Source organism: Meriones unguiculatus, chromosome 17 (assembly GCF_030254825.1).
Source record: "Meriones unguiculatus strain TT.TT164.6M chromosome 17, Bangor_MerUng_6.1, whole genome shotgun sequence".
NCBI lineage: Eukaryota > Metazoa > Chordata > Mammalia > Rodentia > Muridae > Meriones > Meriones unguiculatus.
In genome coordinates, this window is record NC_083364.1 from 54352726 (window position 1) to 54372764 (window position 20039).

The 20039-nt window shown below is 38.3% G+C and overlaps 1 protein-coding gene across 6 annotated transcripts in view; it reads left to right on the forward strand.

Moving 5' to 3' along the window:
• Window positions 1-20039, forward strand: part of Cblb (Cbl proto-oncogene B) — a 196226-nt gene that overhangs the window by 11890 nt on the left and 164297 nt on the right. For all 6 annotated transcript variants that reach the window (XM_060370540.1, XM_060370538.1, XM_060370539.1 and 3 more), the window contains exon 3: window positions 2638-2888. In XM_060370540.1, the coding sequence (XP_060226523.1) occupies window positions 2638-2888 (251 nt within the window). The remainder of the gene's footprint in view (window positions 1-2637; window positions 2889-20039) is intronic.

Sequence of the window (20039 nt, forward strand, 5' to 3'; positions counted from 1 at the left end):
TGGTATCTTCACCAAAGAAAATGTGACATTGTGAAGGTTGTTCATTTCATTGATTGTTGACAAGTTTAACTTGTGTTCATACTTCCTGAAATTACTACAGTTCACCCATTTTCTGTTTGTGATAGCACTTTTGTGAGTGTCCAGAGGCAGGTGTTGAAACCTGAAACCGTTATCGTTTGGTACTATAGAAGTTTGATTAAGAAAGAGGATTTTCCTTAGAGTAAAAACAAACAAACAAACAGCAGCAACAGATAGCTAGCAAATTAAAAATTTGACATGTTGAGATGAACATACCTGTGCTATTGTCTGACATGCTGCCTCTTGCTCTCTTCTGTTACCTGCATACACTTCCCAGCCTGGCTTCCATGATGCCATTTGGATAGCATGTTGAAGTGCACCTTTCTGGCCCTACAGCAAGATAGTCAGTGTTACAGTACTTGTGTGTTCCTGAAGCCATATTTAAAAATTTGTTTTCATTAAAAAATTGCATATCTTTAAGGTTTACAGCACAATATTTTGATATACCTATGTAGAGAAAGAGGTATCATAGTCAAAAGAGTAAACATGTCTGCCTTGTTTTGTGGTAAGAGGGTCTGCAGTCAGACAGGAGGAGCCTATCATAACTCTCTTCAGATAGACTGTACCCAGCAGTGGATTAAAACAGATGCTGAGACTCAGTAGCCGAACAAGGAGTCTTGAGTATTGGGGGAAGGATAGAAGGACAGAGGGGACAAGAGCTCCACAAAAAGACCAACAGAGAAAACTAACCCACACGCATGGGGACTATCAGGGACTGAAGCACCAGCTGATGAGCATACATCTGCTAGACCTAGAACCCCTATAAATATGTAACCAATGGGCAGCTTGGTCTTCATATGAGCTCCCCAGGAAGTGGAGCAGAGGATATCTCTGATATGGACTCTGTTGCTTGGTTTTGGATCACTTCCCCCTGACAGGGCTGTCTTGCATGGACTCAGTGAATGAGGATGTACTCAGTCCTGATGCTACTTAATGTGCTGGGGAGGGTTGAGAGAGGGTGGTGGTGGTGAGGGGTCTCCCTTTTCTGAAAAGAAGGGGAGGTGGGGAAAGGGGGAAGATGGGATGAGCGCAGGACTGGGAGGAGAGGAGGGAGGGCCCTGCGTTCAGGATATAAAGTGAAGAAATAAAACTTAATAATAATAATAATATATGTAAAGAGTATCTGCAGTCCTTTTCCCTAGCAACTTTACTGTATAAGGTGACACTGCTAACTGTGGTCCCTGAGCTCTGCTACATTTCTAGACTTGTTCATCTTTCACTTCACTTTGTCCCCTTTGACCTACTTCCCCCACTTTCTCTCTTCTCCCTGCTCTTGACAGTATTATTCAACTTTGTTTCTACTTATTTCACTTCTTCATTTTTAAGTTCTGTATATAAATGAGATCACACAGTATTCTTCCTTCTCTGTCTCTCTAGCTTATTTCAGACTGCCGACCATAATTTCACTATTTATGGAGCTGGGACTGCATTCTTTGCATATAGTCTCTAAACCCGAATGTCTCTCTAACTCAGCTTCCTATTAGCCAGGTTTCAGAAATGTCCTTTAGCCACTCCATTGCTACCCAAAAGGAGGGTCAATATTATGGGAAGGAAGATGACAAGATTGCACATTTATTCTGTTTTAAATACCTTGCTCTGAAATCTTTTATAAAAACAAAACATACACAAAACCTAAGGGAAGGCCACATGTGAGGGACTCAGGGCCCTATGCTACACTGACGTCCTCCTACAGGTGGACTTTCACCCTGTCACGAGTGCTGCGTGCGTACCTTGTGAATGCAGCATGCAATTCCCAGAGATCTTTTTCAAATGAGTGAATTGGTGGGTTCACAATACCCCCATCACAGGGACAGAATAAACTGGCCTCTATTAATGGCTATGCCATATTAGCATATAAAAGTGAACATAGTATAGATTTCAATTACCACTTCTTTTTTTTTTTTTTTTCTGGCAGAAAGTATTTTCAGTTCTGCAGGCAGCGCTTGCTTTTTAATGCTCCAGTGACTGGGTGGCACCTGGTGGAATGACTGAGAGCTCTACGTCACATGTTTATAGCCCTGGTAGACACTGTGAGGGAGAAAGGCTTGTTTAGGCCTGTAACTGCTTAATAACTTAGTTGTTAAAGGCACACATCTGTTAAAAGTCCTCCTCAGGGCTCAGAAACAATGCATCAAAATATTAATTAAAGTCTGCAAAATAGCTCTAGCCATGAACTTAATAGAGTAAAATAGCATTTTAAAATTCGATTTTCATTGGCTGCTTGCTTTCATTAAAAACAATATTAATGTTACAAGATGATTAGTGGTTACTTCGCTGGCATTCTGCTAGACTGTACACATTAGGACACTGTAGGAAAGATGATCAAAATGTTCAGAGTTGAAAATAAGAATAGCATATAGGAAAGTGCATGGAACAAGAGAATAGGATTTGGTTGTTGTAATAGAAAAGTATCTGTGGGTCTTTTGTAAACTGAAGAGTAATTCGTATCACAGATTACATCGTGGAAAAGAAAGGGGGCATAGTTCTACTCATTTTATCATTTACCTATGAAAAAATATTATAGTTTCCGTAAAATATTTTTTCTTTCTTTGTTTTTAGGTAAGACTGTGCCAAAATCCCAAACTTCAGTTGAAAAATAGCCCACCGTATATACTTGATATTTTACCCGATACATATCAGCACTTGCGACTTATACTGAGTAAATCTGATGACAGCCAGAAGCTCGCTCAACTGAGTGAGAATGAGTATTTCAAAGTCTACATCGATGGCCTAATGAAGAAGTCAAAGCGAGCCATACGACTTTTTAAGGAAGGCAAGGAGAGGATGTACGAAGAGCAGTCACAGGACAGGTGAGTACCTTTAAGAAGGGTACTGTTCATTACTTCATGTTCTTTATGTTGCTTCTTGTCGCAGAATTAACAGACGTGCCGTGCATGTGTTTGGGGGAATATGTCATTTCCGTGTGTGTTTACTTTTCCCGTTACTTAAGTTTGGCGAAAGGTCATGCAGAGAGCTGAACCTGAGCCAATGATCTGGCTTTTCTATAGACCCCCTTTTTGAGCAGTCTTCACAGGAAGACTGCTCACAGTAGTTCATCCTCTTTCCTCTCAGGCAAGTAGTCTTCTCTAGTTTGCATTTTTTCCATGAATTTTCCTGAAGGCCTGTGAATAAGCACCTCCTCTCCCGAGAGAGGCCACTGACAGAACAAAGAAACAGTTCTACCCAAGCCCAGCATGCTAAACCAGTGTGATTGCTGGGCTGTATATATAGAGGTTGGGTGTCAGCAATCATGAGAGCTTCGCTGGAGAGTACCGGCCTAGCATGGGTGATGGCTCTGAAGCTGTATTTCTAGAATGCTATCTTCAGTTAACCTTCCTCTTCCCATATTACCGCCCCACCCCCCATGCCAAGAGCCATGGGTCTCAGAGGCAGTGGCAGGTGGACTTGCAGGTGAGCAGCCAAGGGTCTGGTGAACCCTCTACCTCACTGTACGAAAACATGTTAAAAAGCTCCATTTCTATGGATGTAGCTATCATTGTCTGCTTTTTTCTTGCCATCATGGTAGGGTCAACATATTCTGTAGATCATCATAGCAGTATCAACCCTCTGATGGGTATGGCTATGCATAGCCTTGAGCAGTGAGCTTCACCACAATGCCATCCTTGCATTAGTGTAGTACACACTACCAGCAGTGAATCAGTATTGATCAGTTTGTGTTAGAGTTCACTGTTTATAAATGTGTACTTGTTATGTATCTACCCATACTCCATAAACACTCCCTATGTTGGGCTATGTAAATGGCTCGATTTGTTACAACCAAAATGACAAAAATGTTCTATGGTCAACCTAGACAGAGTGCAATAAGTAGCTTTTCAGACTGGCCTCCTGCTGATCTATTCCGAGCTTGATAGCTTCCTTTTTATTTTATGGATTTTGACATTGTATGCTTATACCATTCTTTGCTTTTATACTCGCTCTCATGCTATAGGGTACCTTGATTGCCTAAAACTTGGCAGCTCTGTTGGAGCTGCTAGGAACATTGAGTCCATTGGGGTAAATACTTACAAGCGTCATTGTTAGATTATATGACTTGCCTGTGTTTAACATTGCAAATTCTAGACTTTGATAGTGACTGCATTGTTTTCCATTCCCACCCATAATAAGTGAGCTTTCTTGATGTTTATCTACATCAGCATCGGGTGTTGGAGATGGAGTCCTTTAGATTCACTTTGAATCTGTTGGTGCAGTAACTGTGAGTGGATGTTGCTTCAGTAGCCATACTTTGAGCATTAAGTGAGAAACTGGCTTGGGAGAGACTGATATGGCATTAGTTTCAGTCCTCACTTTATAGTAAAGGTGTGTTCTTATTCTCCCTCTCTCTGTCTCTGTCTGTCTGTCTTTGTCTTTCTTTCTTCATCTCTGCTCTGTATCCCCCACCCCCCAAGACAAGATCTTGTGTATCCTAGAATGGCCTTAAACTTTTGATTTTATTTTAAATCCTCTAATTTATGTGCCCGGGTGTTTTTCCTGCCTGTTTGTGTGAAGGCATCGGATCCTCTAGAACTGGAGTTACAGACAGTTGTGAGCTCTTTTGTGGGTGCTGGGAATTGAACCTAGGCCCTCTGGATGAGCAGGCAGTAACTGCAGAGCCATCTCTTCAGCCCTGTCTCAGACTTTCTATGCAGTTATGTCTTGCCTTGAACTCTCGAACCTACTGCCTCCACCTCCTAATGCTACTGGGATATCTATCACGCCGACTCTCTGCCCTTGTGAGCTCTACTGGATCAATTCAAACATACAAAATGCAGTGTAGAAAACACAGCATTTCTTACAGAGAAAAGTAGGTCCTTCCTCAGGCATGGATGTGGGCAGTAGCTAAAGTGCTCATTATGCCAATCTCCACTCTTCCGTAGACTTCATACTACTTCTCAAAGTTTCTAGAACAGATGTCTTTTCTGAGGGGACTTTCCTCTTCAGATGATTGACAGGCCCACTTAAGTGTGGGGGCAGTACTATGTCCCTTCTTTACCAGAAAGTTTCCAAACTCAATAGTAGTAAGATTTTGTTGGCTGTTTAGAATGTCATGTTTCCACTTGAGGACAGAGATAGGATTCAGGTCACATTCTTTTGACCAATTAAGTCCTCCAATTGCAGTGCCTGTTTTTCAAGCTGCTGATTATGAGATAAGGGTCTCTCCTTAGTGACCTTCAGACCTGCGAATACCGAAATATTTACTTAAGCCAGGATAATGGGCTTCTATACCCAGAATTCTTTATGTAAGGGTGCATTGATGTTTGTAGTCTGACTCTTTAGCTTTTGAATTTCAATATTTGTCTTCAGCTAGATAATAGATTGTAGATAATAGATAGTTTCCCCCCCTCTCCTGAGCTACTTTAAATTTACCTAGGATATTCACTGATTGTAGATGTATTTCCAGCTAGAAAACCAGTATGAATTAAGATACATCATGTCTTAGCATTGGCTGGACTAATTTACCTCTCAGATTTTGAGCTCCTTAAATTAGAAAAACCTCTAAGAAATATGTAATATTTTTTCATATCAGAAAACATAACCTCATTTGCTTTGAGATGGTTGAGGGTTATATAGTGGAAATTTTAGTTATCTAGGTATGTAGGCTCTGGAATTCTAAGAGCTGGCCAAACAAATACACAGGGCATATAAAACCATCAAATTCAAGCACATCAAAGCACTCTTCCAAAAGTAAAATGGCATAAATGTTTATTTCCAAGGTTTTCTAACTCATTTACAGTCCTAATGTATGGTAGGGTGTAACCCATTATGTAACTCTGTGCTCTTCACTTAATGTCCTTGGAAGATAGTTTACATTCTTTAGGGCATCGAATTTCCTGCTTGCATTTACTTTTAAAGCTCAAAGATTCTCTGGAGCCATCAATGAGAATTTGAATTGCCACAAGTTTCTGGCAGCAAAGTGGAGAGAGACCATAGGGGTTGTTACTCATACCTGCTCTACAAGATGGCCCAAGGTTTTAGAATCCAGATGTTGCTGAAAAAACAAAACAAAACAGAAAACATAAAAAAAAACAAAACTAAATTTTTGCTTTTACACCATAATTGTAATTACATTACATCTTGTGTTGTAATTTTGTCATTGTCATTCCTATTCAGATGTAACCTCTAAGATTTGGCATTCTAGTTAAGTCACTTTAAAATATCAGGATGCGGACAAGGTGTGTGAGTAGCACTTGGAGTGGAAGTGGTGCTTTAACTGATGTAGTAAACTTGTATCCCACTTGTATGTCTTCCTAAAACTCGTGAAGCGTTTTCCAGTTCAGCAGACATTTTATAATTAGCACTATTTCAACAGTTTTGTATTTGTAGCTTTGATTGTAAAAAAAAAAAAATAATCACAGGACACATACAAAATTTTCTTGACTGCATGTAGATTTCCACTGCCAATGGTAGGTAAGACTGTCTGCTCCTGATTTTGCAGCTGTGTAAACTTCATATGTACCTCTGAACTATCCATGGAAATTTAATTACTCTGTCTTGAAAATCAAGAGGAAATACAGTAGTTTGTATTCTAGGATAGCATATTCCCTTATTGCATTTTACTGTCATCCATAATCTTTTTTTTTATGGTCTAGCCAACTTTTTTAACGTATACTTTTTTGTGCTAAGTAATTGTCTAATGATAATTTATAATACACCATCGCCATATGTATCAAGGACACAGACTTCTGTTTTGTGTCTCTCTGACAGTCATATACTTGTGCACATTCACCGTTAAGCACCCTTGGAGTCTCAGTGCAAACTGATTTGAGGTATGTTATTGTACATGGAGCTCTGTGGCATTTAGCTTTGTAGAATCTTACAGAAACTTCTGAGCATGTTCTCATGGAAGTTTGGCTGCCGCCTATACTGTTTAGTATAAGGACCACTGATCAAGTCAGACATACTGTTATTGAGAACCATATAAATCCTCTGGACTGTCCTCTCTGATTCCGCAATGACTCACTGGGAACAGTGATGTTATTAAGTTGGTAATGAAGAACAGCAGTAGAAATAGGTGTTTTGAGTTCAACTTAAACCAGCACTATTTCAAGTGATTCTCTATTGGATAAGTGCCTGTTTAAATGTTCAATCTCCATGTATCTGGTGTGTCAATAATGTATCTCTTTCTGGCTTTATTATAAAATTAAATATTGGGAGCAGAGGTGTGTGAGGGGGTAACTGGGAGGAGGGTCTGCGATTAGGATAAAAAGTGAATAAATAAATAATGAACCCAAAACAAACAAACAAAAACAGTGGGTGTCAGTCCTGAAACTGGAGCTGTGCTAGTTGGCTGCTAAAGAACAAGTGGCCTGGATTGTTTAAGCAATCCCATGCTAATGTGATATACAACTAGTGCAAAATATGTAGAACAACTAAATGCAAAATAAGCAAACAGCTTTCTTTCAGTGTTTTTCTTTGTTAGTGCTATAGAAGGAGTGAGGTAGAAATTACAGCTAGGTAAATGCACGTGCTTTCAAAATACACATTTAAGGCCTAGTGAAACTGCTTGCCTGTAGAATTGGCAGAGTGATGGTTTCTGACAGAGGATAGGCATGTGCAGGCGATGGGGGTGGCAGGAAGGCAGCTTTATTGCTACAGTCATCCTCCTCCGTGTTACTCTTCTCATGTGTTATTTACTTATGTATTAGGGAAACAATTGAACCTCACTTGGGTTGAGTTGAAGTGTCTTCAGCTGGATGTTTAACCTTAACCCATTCTGTCAGGCATTTCTGGAAAGTGTCAGAAAGTGATGTGGAATACAGATTGCATGTGAGTGTGCATGGTAGGCAGCAGGGACATGTGGAGAAGTCAACTGAGGGCATGGGAAAAGGAGACACTGGTTCCTGTTAGTTTTGGGGACAGAAAGGCCATAGTCCTAAGGGTAAGTCCTGCTGACCAATGTTATCACCTTTACTTCTGTGATTTTATTGGCAGTTTTATTTTCAGTTGCCTGTGTTCAGAGTAAATTTTGTCTTCCATTAGTAGAGTAAGCATTAATGAGCTGCTGGCATTAACGAGCTGCTGTCTAAAGCCTGGTTGGACATTCACATAGGATGTTCTAAGAATATGGTTTTAGGAGTCATGCCAGTGAGCAGAGTGCACATATCTTCTTCTCTCCCGTGTGCTTCAATGCTGAAACAACAACGAAAAAATTAGCTTAGGTGAGAAAACATAGCTCTGCGTGTGAAAGGCTGTATGTAGAAAAGATAAAGGCTTTAAAAAATGCCCACAGAGACAGTGTAGATGTGGTCTTATTAATATCATTTCAAAGCCCCACGTTCATTCTTTGTACACCAGTGTTGTAGAAGACAAATCCGTTCTCGGAGAACATAGAGCAAGTGCTTGCATAGGAGGGAGCAGTATTATCATGTTTCACATAATATTGCTCATGCTTATTAAGGCTTAATGGAAGTGTCTTTCAGCATAGAGAAGCTAATCCTTTGAGTAGCTAGCCTTTACTTGAAACTACAGAAACATCAGGCAGATATTTTGTTGTTGTCCACTGACTAAGCTGAGCAAATGAAAACCTGCCATCTGCTGTGTTAATGAACTTCGCTTTCCCTCATGGACTTGCTAACACTGCCTGCTATACCTAGGCCGTGATATGCAAGATAGCTATCCAGAATATTTTGGAGCAGATCTTTTAAAGAGATATAGTTTAGCTAAAAGTTGAATTGGAAAAAAAATAAAAGGAGAAAAGAACAAAGCAACCCCTTTGATCCCCCAAATACTAATAAACACAATATCACAAACAAATCTGCTTCCTTTACTCATACTACAGTAGGTCATCATTGTTTTGAACAAAGAGTACTATGGTCTGGATTACGTGTAAATTTAGGTCAGCTGCGGTGACCCTCACCTATAATTCTATCATTGCACTGGCTGAGGCAGGAGAATAAGTTCTCCTGATATCAGATGCCTTCTGTTATGTTAAATACCTATTATTTAATAGTGCATGGAAGGAAATGGTCTTATTTATTTAAAGTGGACTCTATTTTCCACTTGCTAATAGTGAACATTATAGCCTTTTTTGAGTTTATGAGGAAAAGAGATATAAATTGCAAGCAAAAAAATGTGGTTTCTAAGTAAAACAAACTTACAAATTTCTTTTTGAATAACAATATTTTAACATATTCACTATTTACATTTTGTTTACTCCTGCATTCTAGGCATTTTGTCTTTTTAAATGCAAAACTAGGTAATTAAAACATTAATGTTCTATGTAGAAATATGTCTGCCCAGAGGAAAGGAAATTTTATTCTATTTTCTTAAGAAACTCAACCATAATTTTAGGGTTGATTCACTATACGTGAGTAAAATAAAACTTATTTGTTCCCAATAAGAATATTTTCATGCATCTCAGAAACTATGAATAGACTTCTGTAAGCCTTGGAAATGAAGAGACTAATATCTTTAACACATCATTAATGTTGAGGTCATAAGAAAGTTACTTGGACAAATGTTTTCAGAATTAAACAAAGAGAAACTTATGGTGGGCAAGAGAGCCTGGAGACTGTTGACTGTTAAATACTTTATAGCATAGTGTGTTTGGTTAACTGTACCCCTGTTTCTTTGTTTACTAGATACAAAGTATGTTTTTTTAGTTCATAGTTGATTTGTATTGAGATGAACAGTGAAACTGTCTATTTTGTAGCAAGTTTTTCCTTGGTGTCCCTTTTTTAAAATATACAGGAAAACAAAGTTATTCAGGTGTTATTTATAATTTAATCTACTTAAAAGCATTTTAATAAACTATTTGCATGTAATCCATGTATCGTTTGCTTATTTGGTTTATTTGATTTCAGGACCAACGTACTGTTATTCAGCCTTTAACTGCTTTTTTTCATAATTTTTTGCAACTTGTTTTAATAGCTTTCAAGTCAGGATTACACTTCATGCACGTATATTATCTGGGTTTTTAAGCTGGGGATTGTCCCTGCAGATTTCAGCTTATTAAATGTTTATAAATTCCTGAGATAACCAATATGCAATAAGACAGTAAACAAATGCACAAGACTCCAGTGAACTTGGCTTATGGTTGAATACCTTTTATGTTTTTCAGTTTTAAGGCAGCTTATTAAAATTGATGTTTTCCTGCTGGTAAATATCTGGTGATGTTCAGATTTGATAATTAAAATCCAGAAGCACTTAAGAAAGAATGCTTGTTTTTAGTTTCATAATAACAATACTCCCACAAAGAAGGTTGATGAATGATTTCTTTCAAGTGGCAGATTTGTTATTTAGTTAGAGAAAGCTCCTTTGGCAGTTTCTTACCAAGCTAATTTAAAGTCTGTTTATAAAGCAGGCAAGCCTCTGCAGTGATAACAGGACAGCATGGGAGTGCTTGAATATCTACCCCTGAGAAGACTCTAGCTTTTCAGCCATTAAACAATGAAGTAGAGTTTCCAGGAATCCAAAAGGATTAGCATTTAACACTAATTGGGGAGGGTGTAGATAGAACAGGGCTCAGGGCTGTCTGTGGTATGTAAAACATCCTACAGCTTTCTGAAACCATTTTCAATATTTTTGGTCGCCCTAACATCATTGTTTGGGCTTGAGTTCTTGTTTGTGTATACACAGGTACATCACTAGTTTATAGATGTGCTCATTTCAGCAAGATACACAGAGGAGGTCATGGTAAGCACTCTTCTTGAGGGACTACAAAAGTAAAATCAGAAATTCACCCTATTTGGAGGTGCAGTAGAGGACCAGATGAAACAGAACCGTGGGTCAGATGTCCTTATGGAACTGTGTTGTCCGAAACACGTGACCCAGCAGTTACACAGGCCACCGCAAAAGTGTTATGGCATTTATTTATTTTTTTTTTTGAACTGTTATAACAAAGTGCAACTACCTGGATGGCTCAAGCAAGAGAATTTGTTTCTCTCCTGGTTCTGGAGGCCGGAATTGAAAGCAAAGGATCTGGAAGGCCTTGCACTGTACCTCTACAGGAGGGCATGCTGCCCTGTCTTTGCAGATTCTGGCATCCCTGATCTTCCTTGGCATGCGGAAGCAGTACTCCAGTTTCAGTCTCTACCATCACATGGTGTCCCTTCCCTCTCCCTTTCCATTTCCAACCCCCCCCCCCCTCCACTACCACTTACCTTATCCTCTCTCTGTCTATGCAGAACTTTTTTTTAGGTCATCAGTCATTTGGATTTGAGATGTAACACGTCTCAGGTTTGCACATTTGCAAAGACATTATTTCCAAGTAAAGTCATAGTCACCAGTAAGGGTGAGCCTAGAATTACATGTATCTCGTTAGACGATTCAATTCAACTCTTAATAGTGACCAGATAAAGAAATGTAAATTTGTATTGCATAAGAAAGGGAAGTTGAAACCCGTTAGAGAGTTATCAAAGTGTGAGAAACTTTACTGGATAGGATATGGTAAACAAAATCATTTGAAACTCTTTTTTGTAAGGCTTGTAAGCCCAAGTTAGTTTTATAGTTTTTAGAGTCAAGAATACGTTAGAATGAATGCTGAATTGTTTGGCTGATTAGCATGCTTATGTTGAAAAATAAGATGAGATCAATATTGATCAATAATACACTTTCTTACGTTGACAGATACATTTTTGTTTTAATGTTTAAATGCCATTTCTACTTTTAAAAGTTTTAGAAATGTAAGCATATATAATTAAAAGTTTTGCTATTAACAGCTGCGCTTAGTCTTGATTAAGATCCCTGTTTTATCATCTCATGATAAATGTTGGAGAGCTAATTAAAATAAGTAGCTACAACTTATATCAATAAATCTGAATGCAAAATTCTTTGCTTTGCAAGTGAAATGAAGTAGAAGGCACTTTCCACGTGGATGGCAGGCAGTTACAGATTCACTTGCTGTCCTTAATATTAAAACACAAAGCATTACGCTGCATATACTTTTAAATCTAGTTATAGGGAATTGGTTTAGAGACCTTAAATGAGCGTAAATGGAAATTTCTAGAAGTGGCTTGAGCCAGGGCTGCGTGAACCATGTAGAGCTACATAGTAAATATGTTAGACTTTATTTCTGGGAAATAGTCAGCTTTGCCTTTGTTCTAGGAAGGAAATGTGTGTGAATTAATTGGCATGACTATGGTCTGCTAAAACCTATTTACAAAAAACGTGCCAGGCTGCATTTTGCCTGTGGGTTGTAGTTGGCCAGCTCCTGGCATAAAGTATTGAGCTATTAAAAGTGCTTCCGTCAACAGAGACTGAGTTATGTGTCACCTCCGTTAGGAAAATGTTTGGCGAATAGTGATACCCAAATGACAGTTGTCCATTACAAGTCTATGCTTTCTGGCTCTGCAGTTTCCTTCCTTGGAAGTTGGGCTTTGCCTTTCTCTTCTCCTGGGTGATATAGCTGCATTCCCCCTCTGCCCCCCTCCCCCCACCCCATCTTCCCACTCCCCAGGCTACAGACTGGAAGAAAGAGAAGGACAAAATAGGAGCAGTACAGTTACTGGTTTTTGTTTTTGTTTTCTTTAATCTTAGGTCTAAAAAAAAATGAAGCATGTCCTAGATTCCTCCCAGTTTCAAGAGTTTTGTTATACTGAAAATTTTAAATTTCAGCCTCCATAGTAGAGGAAGACAGAGGAGAACAGGGATTGAGAAAATGTGGTGTTAGCTGACTGGTGGAAAGGTGTAAGCAGATCTATGTACACACTAGAGGTTTATCTTCTGGTGTAGTTTACCCTTGTGGCTTCATTCTTTAAAGCTCTCTTGCCAAGGACTACAGACTTTTAGTTCATTTGCTCCATTTTCAGCTGTAAGCAGAAGGTAGGAGAACCTTTGGCCAGGAGGATAGGACTGACTTAGTTTTCAGCTGTGCAATCTCTGCCTCAGCTCTTACAGGACAGATTGGTACCTGTGTGCTCCCTAAGAAGAATCTTGGAGAGTCTCCAAAGCTAAAGGGCAGAGTCTTTGATAGTGATGATGTTTGCCCTGGAAGGAGATGGTACTGTACCTGACAGTTAACTTTCCCTCTGCTCCAAGGGGAAACATTGTCATCATCACATTTTTGCTGTACACGTGTTTCTGGGAAGACAGACTCATGTTTAAGTCAGTTAGCAACCTTTTGAAGGATGCTTAGGAAACCACTCAGGATTCATTTTCAGTGGTTTCTCAGAAACCATGATTGTGTGAAGTTTTAGGTTTTGAGTGCTTTGACAAACAAATATCTTATTAATATTTAATATAAAAGCTAATATTTATGTTTTAGCACTATTTGAAATTGTTAGTAAGACCAGAATCTTGGGTTTGGCCACCCAAAGGTGTGATAAGCTCTCTGTATGGGGATATCTAACATGTATTCTGAAAATCTCATCTCCATCAAATGATGTTATGTCGAGGTGAGCAATGGAAACTTGTTTTCAAGGTTAAGATCAATCCCAAGGCCTCATGTGTCTCAGGCTTCACCATTGAACTGATTTGGTCAGTTGCAACTTTTTGCTGTAAATCTTTCAGTGTTTGTTGGCTCTCTAGGTGGAAGATGTGAACAAATTAAAGAAACAAATGTATGAACATTGCTTCATTCTGTGCTTTGTAATAGTGTTCAGAAGAGAAGGCAGTTTTATTTTCTTTTAAATGTTGCATAATGAGAACCTGCTTCAACCCGAATAATTGGTCTGTTAGGTAAGGAAGATCCATGGTAGGTGTATTAGAAATGATATTATTTATCTTGATTATGAGTCCCTGTACAGAAAAGATTTGTATCAAAGCTGCCTAGGTCATGTTTCTCTCTGGATTGTCAGTGTTGGTTGGAAGTTTCACAACTCGACAGGAGCTGTATGTGTGTGTGTTCACATGGGATGGAACTTGTTTTGCTTGACGCTGCAGCTGTGGTCATGAGAAGTTAGTGTTAGATGCCTTTTTCAGCATTGAATTCCTTTTTTCAGAAAGACTTACTGCAACTATTTGCACATCTAGGGACCATGAAAGTTACTTTTTTTTCCTTCATCTTTACTAAATTACTATTAATAATGCCAGTAAGCTGATGTGCAATGTGCTCTTTTTAACAAGATTGTTTCTAGCTCTTAGCCACACCCCAAAATACCACGTAAATGGAAACTATTTCTTCATTGTATGCTTGTAAATATCTAGTTTGGGTGACATGTTGCTGGATACCTAAGCCTTTTTATTTTCCTGTTATACTTAGTCTACATATAGTTTAAGGAAATAGTAAGATGTACCCGAGGTACTTAGTCCCATGGATTTTCTTTGCAGCCCATTGGTCACTTTAATCCTTTTATGGTTTAAACTATATGTGGCACTTCCAGAATTTTATCACCAGAGGTTTGAACATCTGTAGTTACAGAAAGTGTGTCTGCTGTTTCTGATCTCTGTCCCACCTTTAGAACGGGGAAACAAGAAAGCCCCTTTGAGTGGGAGAGTTTCTGAGGGAAGAATACACTTCAATTGATTGTAAGGGCAATACTTACTTGTGTGCATTTCCACATAATATTCAGGAGTGTCTTAGACCTGGCAGATGCATAGAAACGTTGCTGCCTCTCCTAATTTCTCTACTGGTATTTGGAAATCCTGATTTATTATAGATAACGTGCTTTCCGAATAGGGTGTCTTTGAGGCTACATACAGCAGCACCTTGAAACTCACTTTCTTGAAAACGTCTGTATCTTTGCCTCTACCTACTCCTGCATTCTGCACAGTGAGCACATCATAGCTCTCCTATCCACTTATTAGCTGTCTCTCTGAGCTACTCTGAGTTATTTTCACTTCCTTTAATTCTTTTATTAGCATTTTGTTAAAAGACTTTTTTGTTTCTGTTTTGTGTTGTATTCGTGACTCCAAATATAGCAGTTGTCAGCAACTGGGGAATCCTCCCAAAATGTACACTTTCAACATGAATAGTATAGTTTTGTTTAGTCTGTATTACTGACCAAAGTGCTGATCATCCTCACGGCTTGCTATGTCAGAAGGTGGCTGTTTTTTTCCTGCCCTAGCTCCCCACATAATAGCAGGCATCTTGTTCTGGAAACTAGCTTGTATTTTTTTGATGATAGAATTTCTTGATGTGAAGGCTCAAATCTGAAAATTATGTTATATTTCAGATAAGGCTCTCTTTTACCCCCTTAGCTCCCACGTCCGTCCTTCTCCTTCATTCCTTGTAAAAGGCATGTTGGGAGGCATGGCTGCGGTATTCTTGCTAAATATGCTGACCCCCTTCTTTCCTTTTTTATAAGCTAGGTGGCTTTGAGGAACATCTGAGACGTTTTAACTGTGTAAAAGGCCTTTTAAAAAAATAACTGCTATTTTCTTACATCAGCTGAGCTGCCTTGTAACCCTTGAAAGGCAAACAGAGGCCTGTGTGTTCTCTGTGTTATTGTTGCACCCCCTCACATAGCTGTTCGCGTTTGTCAGCAGTTTGTTTTGACTCATAATACCAAGGAGGGGGTGGCTTCATGTGTTTTTGTCAGTTACACAGTGTAGGATGTCAGTTATCTCAGCTTTACCATTGTGCTTGGCCACTACCCCGCCATGCAGAGAAACAGTCAACATTTATTGCTGTTTCTCAGGCCAGCGTTGGGGTTTTGAAACTTGCCCTTAAAAGAAAAGCCAGACTGTTTGTCTGTTCTTGTTACTCTGTAGGTCAGAGCCTGGCCTCTCTTGTTTCACTATTGTCTCTATGACGTGTGTTTGTGGTATTTCCCCAGATAGGCTTGAGAACGTCCATGAACTGCCCTTTTAAAGCTCATGTTGCAAGATGTTCTACAGTTCTGAGTTAATTTTGGATGTTCCATCGACATTTCATTTCAAAAGCGGTAGTTTTAGACACAGATGACTGTCCTTACATTACTTTGTGCGAGGACCTGGGTGGTTGCTGCACTACGGAGAGGCAGGGACCCTGGGCTTGACTTGGAAGCCATTCTTCAAGAGAAAGTGTCCCAGGCAGTCTCTCCTAACTTCCTTCCTACTCCCTGAAAACAATGACACTCCCTGGGTGTTAGGTAAACTGTCATCTTTCCATGTTAGCCAAGACCACCGAGCTTAAGAAGTAGTAAGTATCATTTGCTGTGGAGGTAAATGGTATTTGTACCTGGTTCTCACTGGATTTAAGTCATTGTCTGCCAGCACAGATGGCTGTCCACTATGTCATGTTTCTTTATCCCTTCTACCGTGTGTATGGCTTCATTCTAGCAGCAAGTATATATGCATTTATTGCAGACTGTCATTTGTGGGGGATTAAAATAACCAGAAGGCTGAAATACCAAGTGTTTTATTTAGTGTTTTAGTGATTGGAATTCAAAGGAGAGATGGTGAGTTAATAGGGTGAAAGTTAAATGCTGTTTGCTGTACTGCCTCTCAAATTATGACTTTAAACTAGTTGTTATTTTAGGAAGCTCCCAGTTCCCTGCAGGTCACTGAAGCTTGGACAGAAGTGGGGATTCACCTTATTCTGATATATCACCCATGTATCTCTGGTTGATCTGGAAATCATGGGTTATATTTTTAAGAGGGTAAGATTTTTTTTTTCTGAGTCTCAGCGTGCCTTACAGTAAAACTTTTAAAATTTAGTTTTAAATAATTGTATTCTGAGTGTTCAGCTGGAGTCTAGAATCCACTCTGGTGAGCTTAAGCATGTGAAAATTTCTCTGGTACCTGTCTGCTACTTTTCTTTTTATTTAACTTATTTTTATGTTTTTATGGCAAATATTTATATTTTCCCTCAGCTTTACTAGACAATAAAGCTGTCTCAGAAAGACAGTAGAGTTATGAAAAATGTGTGGCATTTAAACTGATGTTGAAAGGATTTCGGTTAGATTTTTCACATTGCAGGTAGTGATCAGAACAATTGATGGTTTAAGAAAGTAAAATTTAATAAAGCCTCTTCGGTTATTCTTTGTAAAATTGTACGTTTCCCTAGATCATCAGGAGTCATCATAAAGACTTTGGAAATGCAGTGACCTCTCACCATTAAAGATGAACAGCCCTGACACATGTGGTCCTTATACATCCTGAGGTTAACAAGAGGTCTGTGAATGGAGAGCTGGCGTTCAATTGTAACATGTTAGTTTGAACACCTCACTGGCTCTGAGGGAGCTCGTGCTCCATGGCAAGAAGAGCTTCTAAGAAAAGGTTCTATAGATGTTTCTTTCTTCTGCATCGAGGTGTTAGTATTTCTGAAAAAATATTAAGTATCTTGTGCTACGATAATAATGCAGTTACACTTGAATATCAGCTTTCCTTAATTAGAAAAAAATCTCAGAGAAAATAACATCAAAAAAAGACTTGTATTAATGTGGATGCTTAAACAGGAATAGGTATTTTGTTTTTAATTTGAATTTGTTCTTATCCAGTCCATTTTTTGTGAATTTTTTTTTCTAATACAATATGCTGCCAATATTCATACTTAGTTACTATGTAGTTCCAAGCACACATTGCTTAAGAAAGGGGATTGAAGACTGTTACTTGGTAGTTTTGGTGTAATAGGGGCATCATATATATATACCCAGGTGTAGGATTCCATTGTTTCTTGGAGCCAGAGGTAGTGGAGACATGATGAATATAAGATGATGGTTTGCTATTGTACTGTGGCATGCTGTTTTTCAGTAAACTTTTTTTTTTTTTATTGAGTAGAGAGGAGTACATTATCAAATAGTGATGAAAATGTTGTAACCATATAAGCCAGGAATATTAATTTATCAGCAGTATACTATTTGTAATTGTTTGTACTAAACTTTTATAAGACTGGCAACACAGTAGGTGTTTTTTTAACATAATGACATAACAACGGCTGCATGAATATTCATTACTGTGACATCGGTAGATGATAATAGAAGTTCTCTTTAGCTTCTTCATTATCTCCTTGAAAATGTCTCATTTATGTGGACTGTGACTGACCTTCCTCTCCTTATATATTACATGGTTGTCTATTAGTATTTTACATTAGAGGTAAAAGCTTCATGCAGAATGCCTTTTCACAGTTTTAGGATTTCATTACCATGATGTGATACATACCTATATAGTATCAGAGTCCAAGAAAATGACATAGGAGAATTTTAAGTTCAAGGCCAGCCTGGGTCACACATGTTATCTCTTAAAGAAACAGAGCACACATCAAATAACAATTTCTCCAAGTAAATTCTTCAATGTAGATAAATGTGGAATTCTGACATTCCTACCTAGAGTTGATCTTCCATGAACTTTTGAATTCATGAACACATTTATACAAGATGAACCTTTTAATATTATTTTTAACTCCCTGTGTTTTAAATTTAAGTTGGTAACTTCTTTGTCTATTGTATACATCATGATGCACTGATGTTATTTAAATGCCCTGTGGAATGCCAATATCAAATTATACAGATAATTAGCTTATCTGTTACTTCAGATCTTTTGTAATAGGAACAGACAGAATGAACCTTATAGTGCTTTCTAAGTATACTCACTGCACTGTAAAGCAAGTCTGTTGAAAATGCGTATCTGGCTGAAATTTTGTGTCCTTTAACTAACATATTCTGAACTTACACAGGTACCTCTGCCATCATCAACCTATTTCTCAGGCTCTAAATTTTGGATGACTATAGATTGTAAGGGTACCAAGTTAGTGTTCTTTTGGCAATTAATTAAAACATTAATTAGAGAGCACCTATATAGTGCATATTATTTAAATTTTGGATTTTTGACCTGCAAGATTTGATTCTTTAAATGTCATAGAAGAGAGTTTATGTCAAATTGAACATTTTCACTTTTAAATATATACTGCTCTAAGAACTCAGAAAAAGTGTCAAGTTATTTATTAATGGTAAATTCCTTCAGTGGGAAACATACTATACTTTAAAAAAACAATAAAATTATTTAAATTGTAATGATGATGCCTAGAAATATGAATCTTCTTTTCAAATCGGAATTAAATTCATTTTTACTTATAGTACTACTGAGTCCTGAAACTAAGTCATAGTAGCATCTTATTCAGAAGATGATTACAAGAAGAAAAAATATTCTATGAGTATTACTTTGAAAAGACGAATTGTGAAAATATTATTAATTTTATCTTATGTCAGCTTTGATCTCTGTTATTGGCTCTAATTAGTTATGGAAATTAGTAATGCTGTGCTTTTCAGAGAAGGTAAATGTTCTACTTTTACTGCTCTGTTTTCTAGCATATTCTTAGCACACCAAATTGTTGTATTTTGCCACATAAAGATATGTTGATTTCCAGTCTTTAAGTACATCATCATTGCTGCAGTCAAAATCACATGGCTGACAGGGCAGAAACAGTGATGGTTCAAACCTGGAGAAATAAGCAAGCTAGGAAGTATTATTTATATATGTTGAGGTTTTGTCTTTTGTATTTCTCTGATGATACTTTTATCCCGTCATCAAGCTCCAGCCACTTACCACCTGACAGTTTCTCCAGGCTTCATTCTAGGTAACCCCTCCAGGTAACAGTGTAGGCTCATCTCTGAACTCTAGGTCCTCCACAGTGTGGGCTCATCTCCCTGAACTCTAGGCCCTCCACAGTGTAAGCTCTCCTTTCTGAACTCTCTGAGGTTATCTGTAAGGACCTAAGTATTGAGCATTCCTCTCAGTTAAATGCCAGTCTCCCTAAAGGGGTTTTCCTCAGTGGATCAGCCTGCGTTTCCCACCCATGATTAAATGTCATATCTTGTGTTTTCTTCTCCAAGAACATTTTGCGAATTGTATTTCTTCTGTGAATTGTAGAATCACAAGAATCTTCACTGCTTTTACCCCCGATGCTACTCCAGTGTCTGCACATAATAGGAACACAGGCACATGCCATAAAGGAATGAGATGGATTTATTTCATCTCAAGCTATATTCTGTTTTAGGGACATTATAAATGTGGCAGGGACTATTGAAAGTCTATGTGGATGATACACACATATACAATACAGCGCATGAAACCTTCATACTTTGTCTGTCCAATGTTTGCTTGCTATAATTCTGCACTTAAGCATAGGTGATGTAAAGAAAAGGGTTTTAATTGGCTTTTTTCAT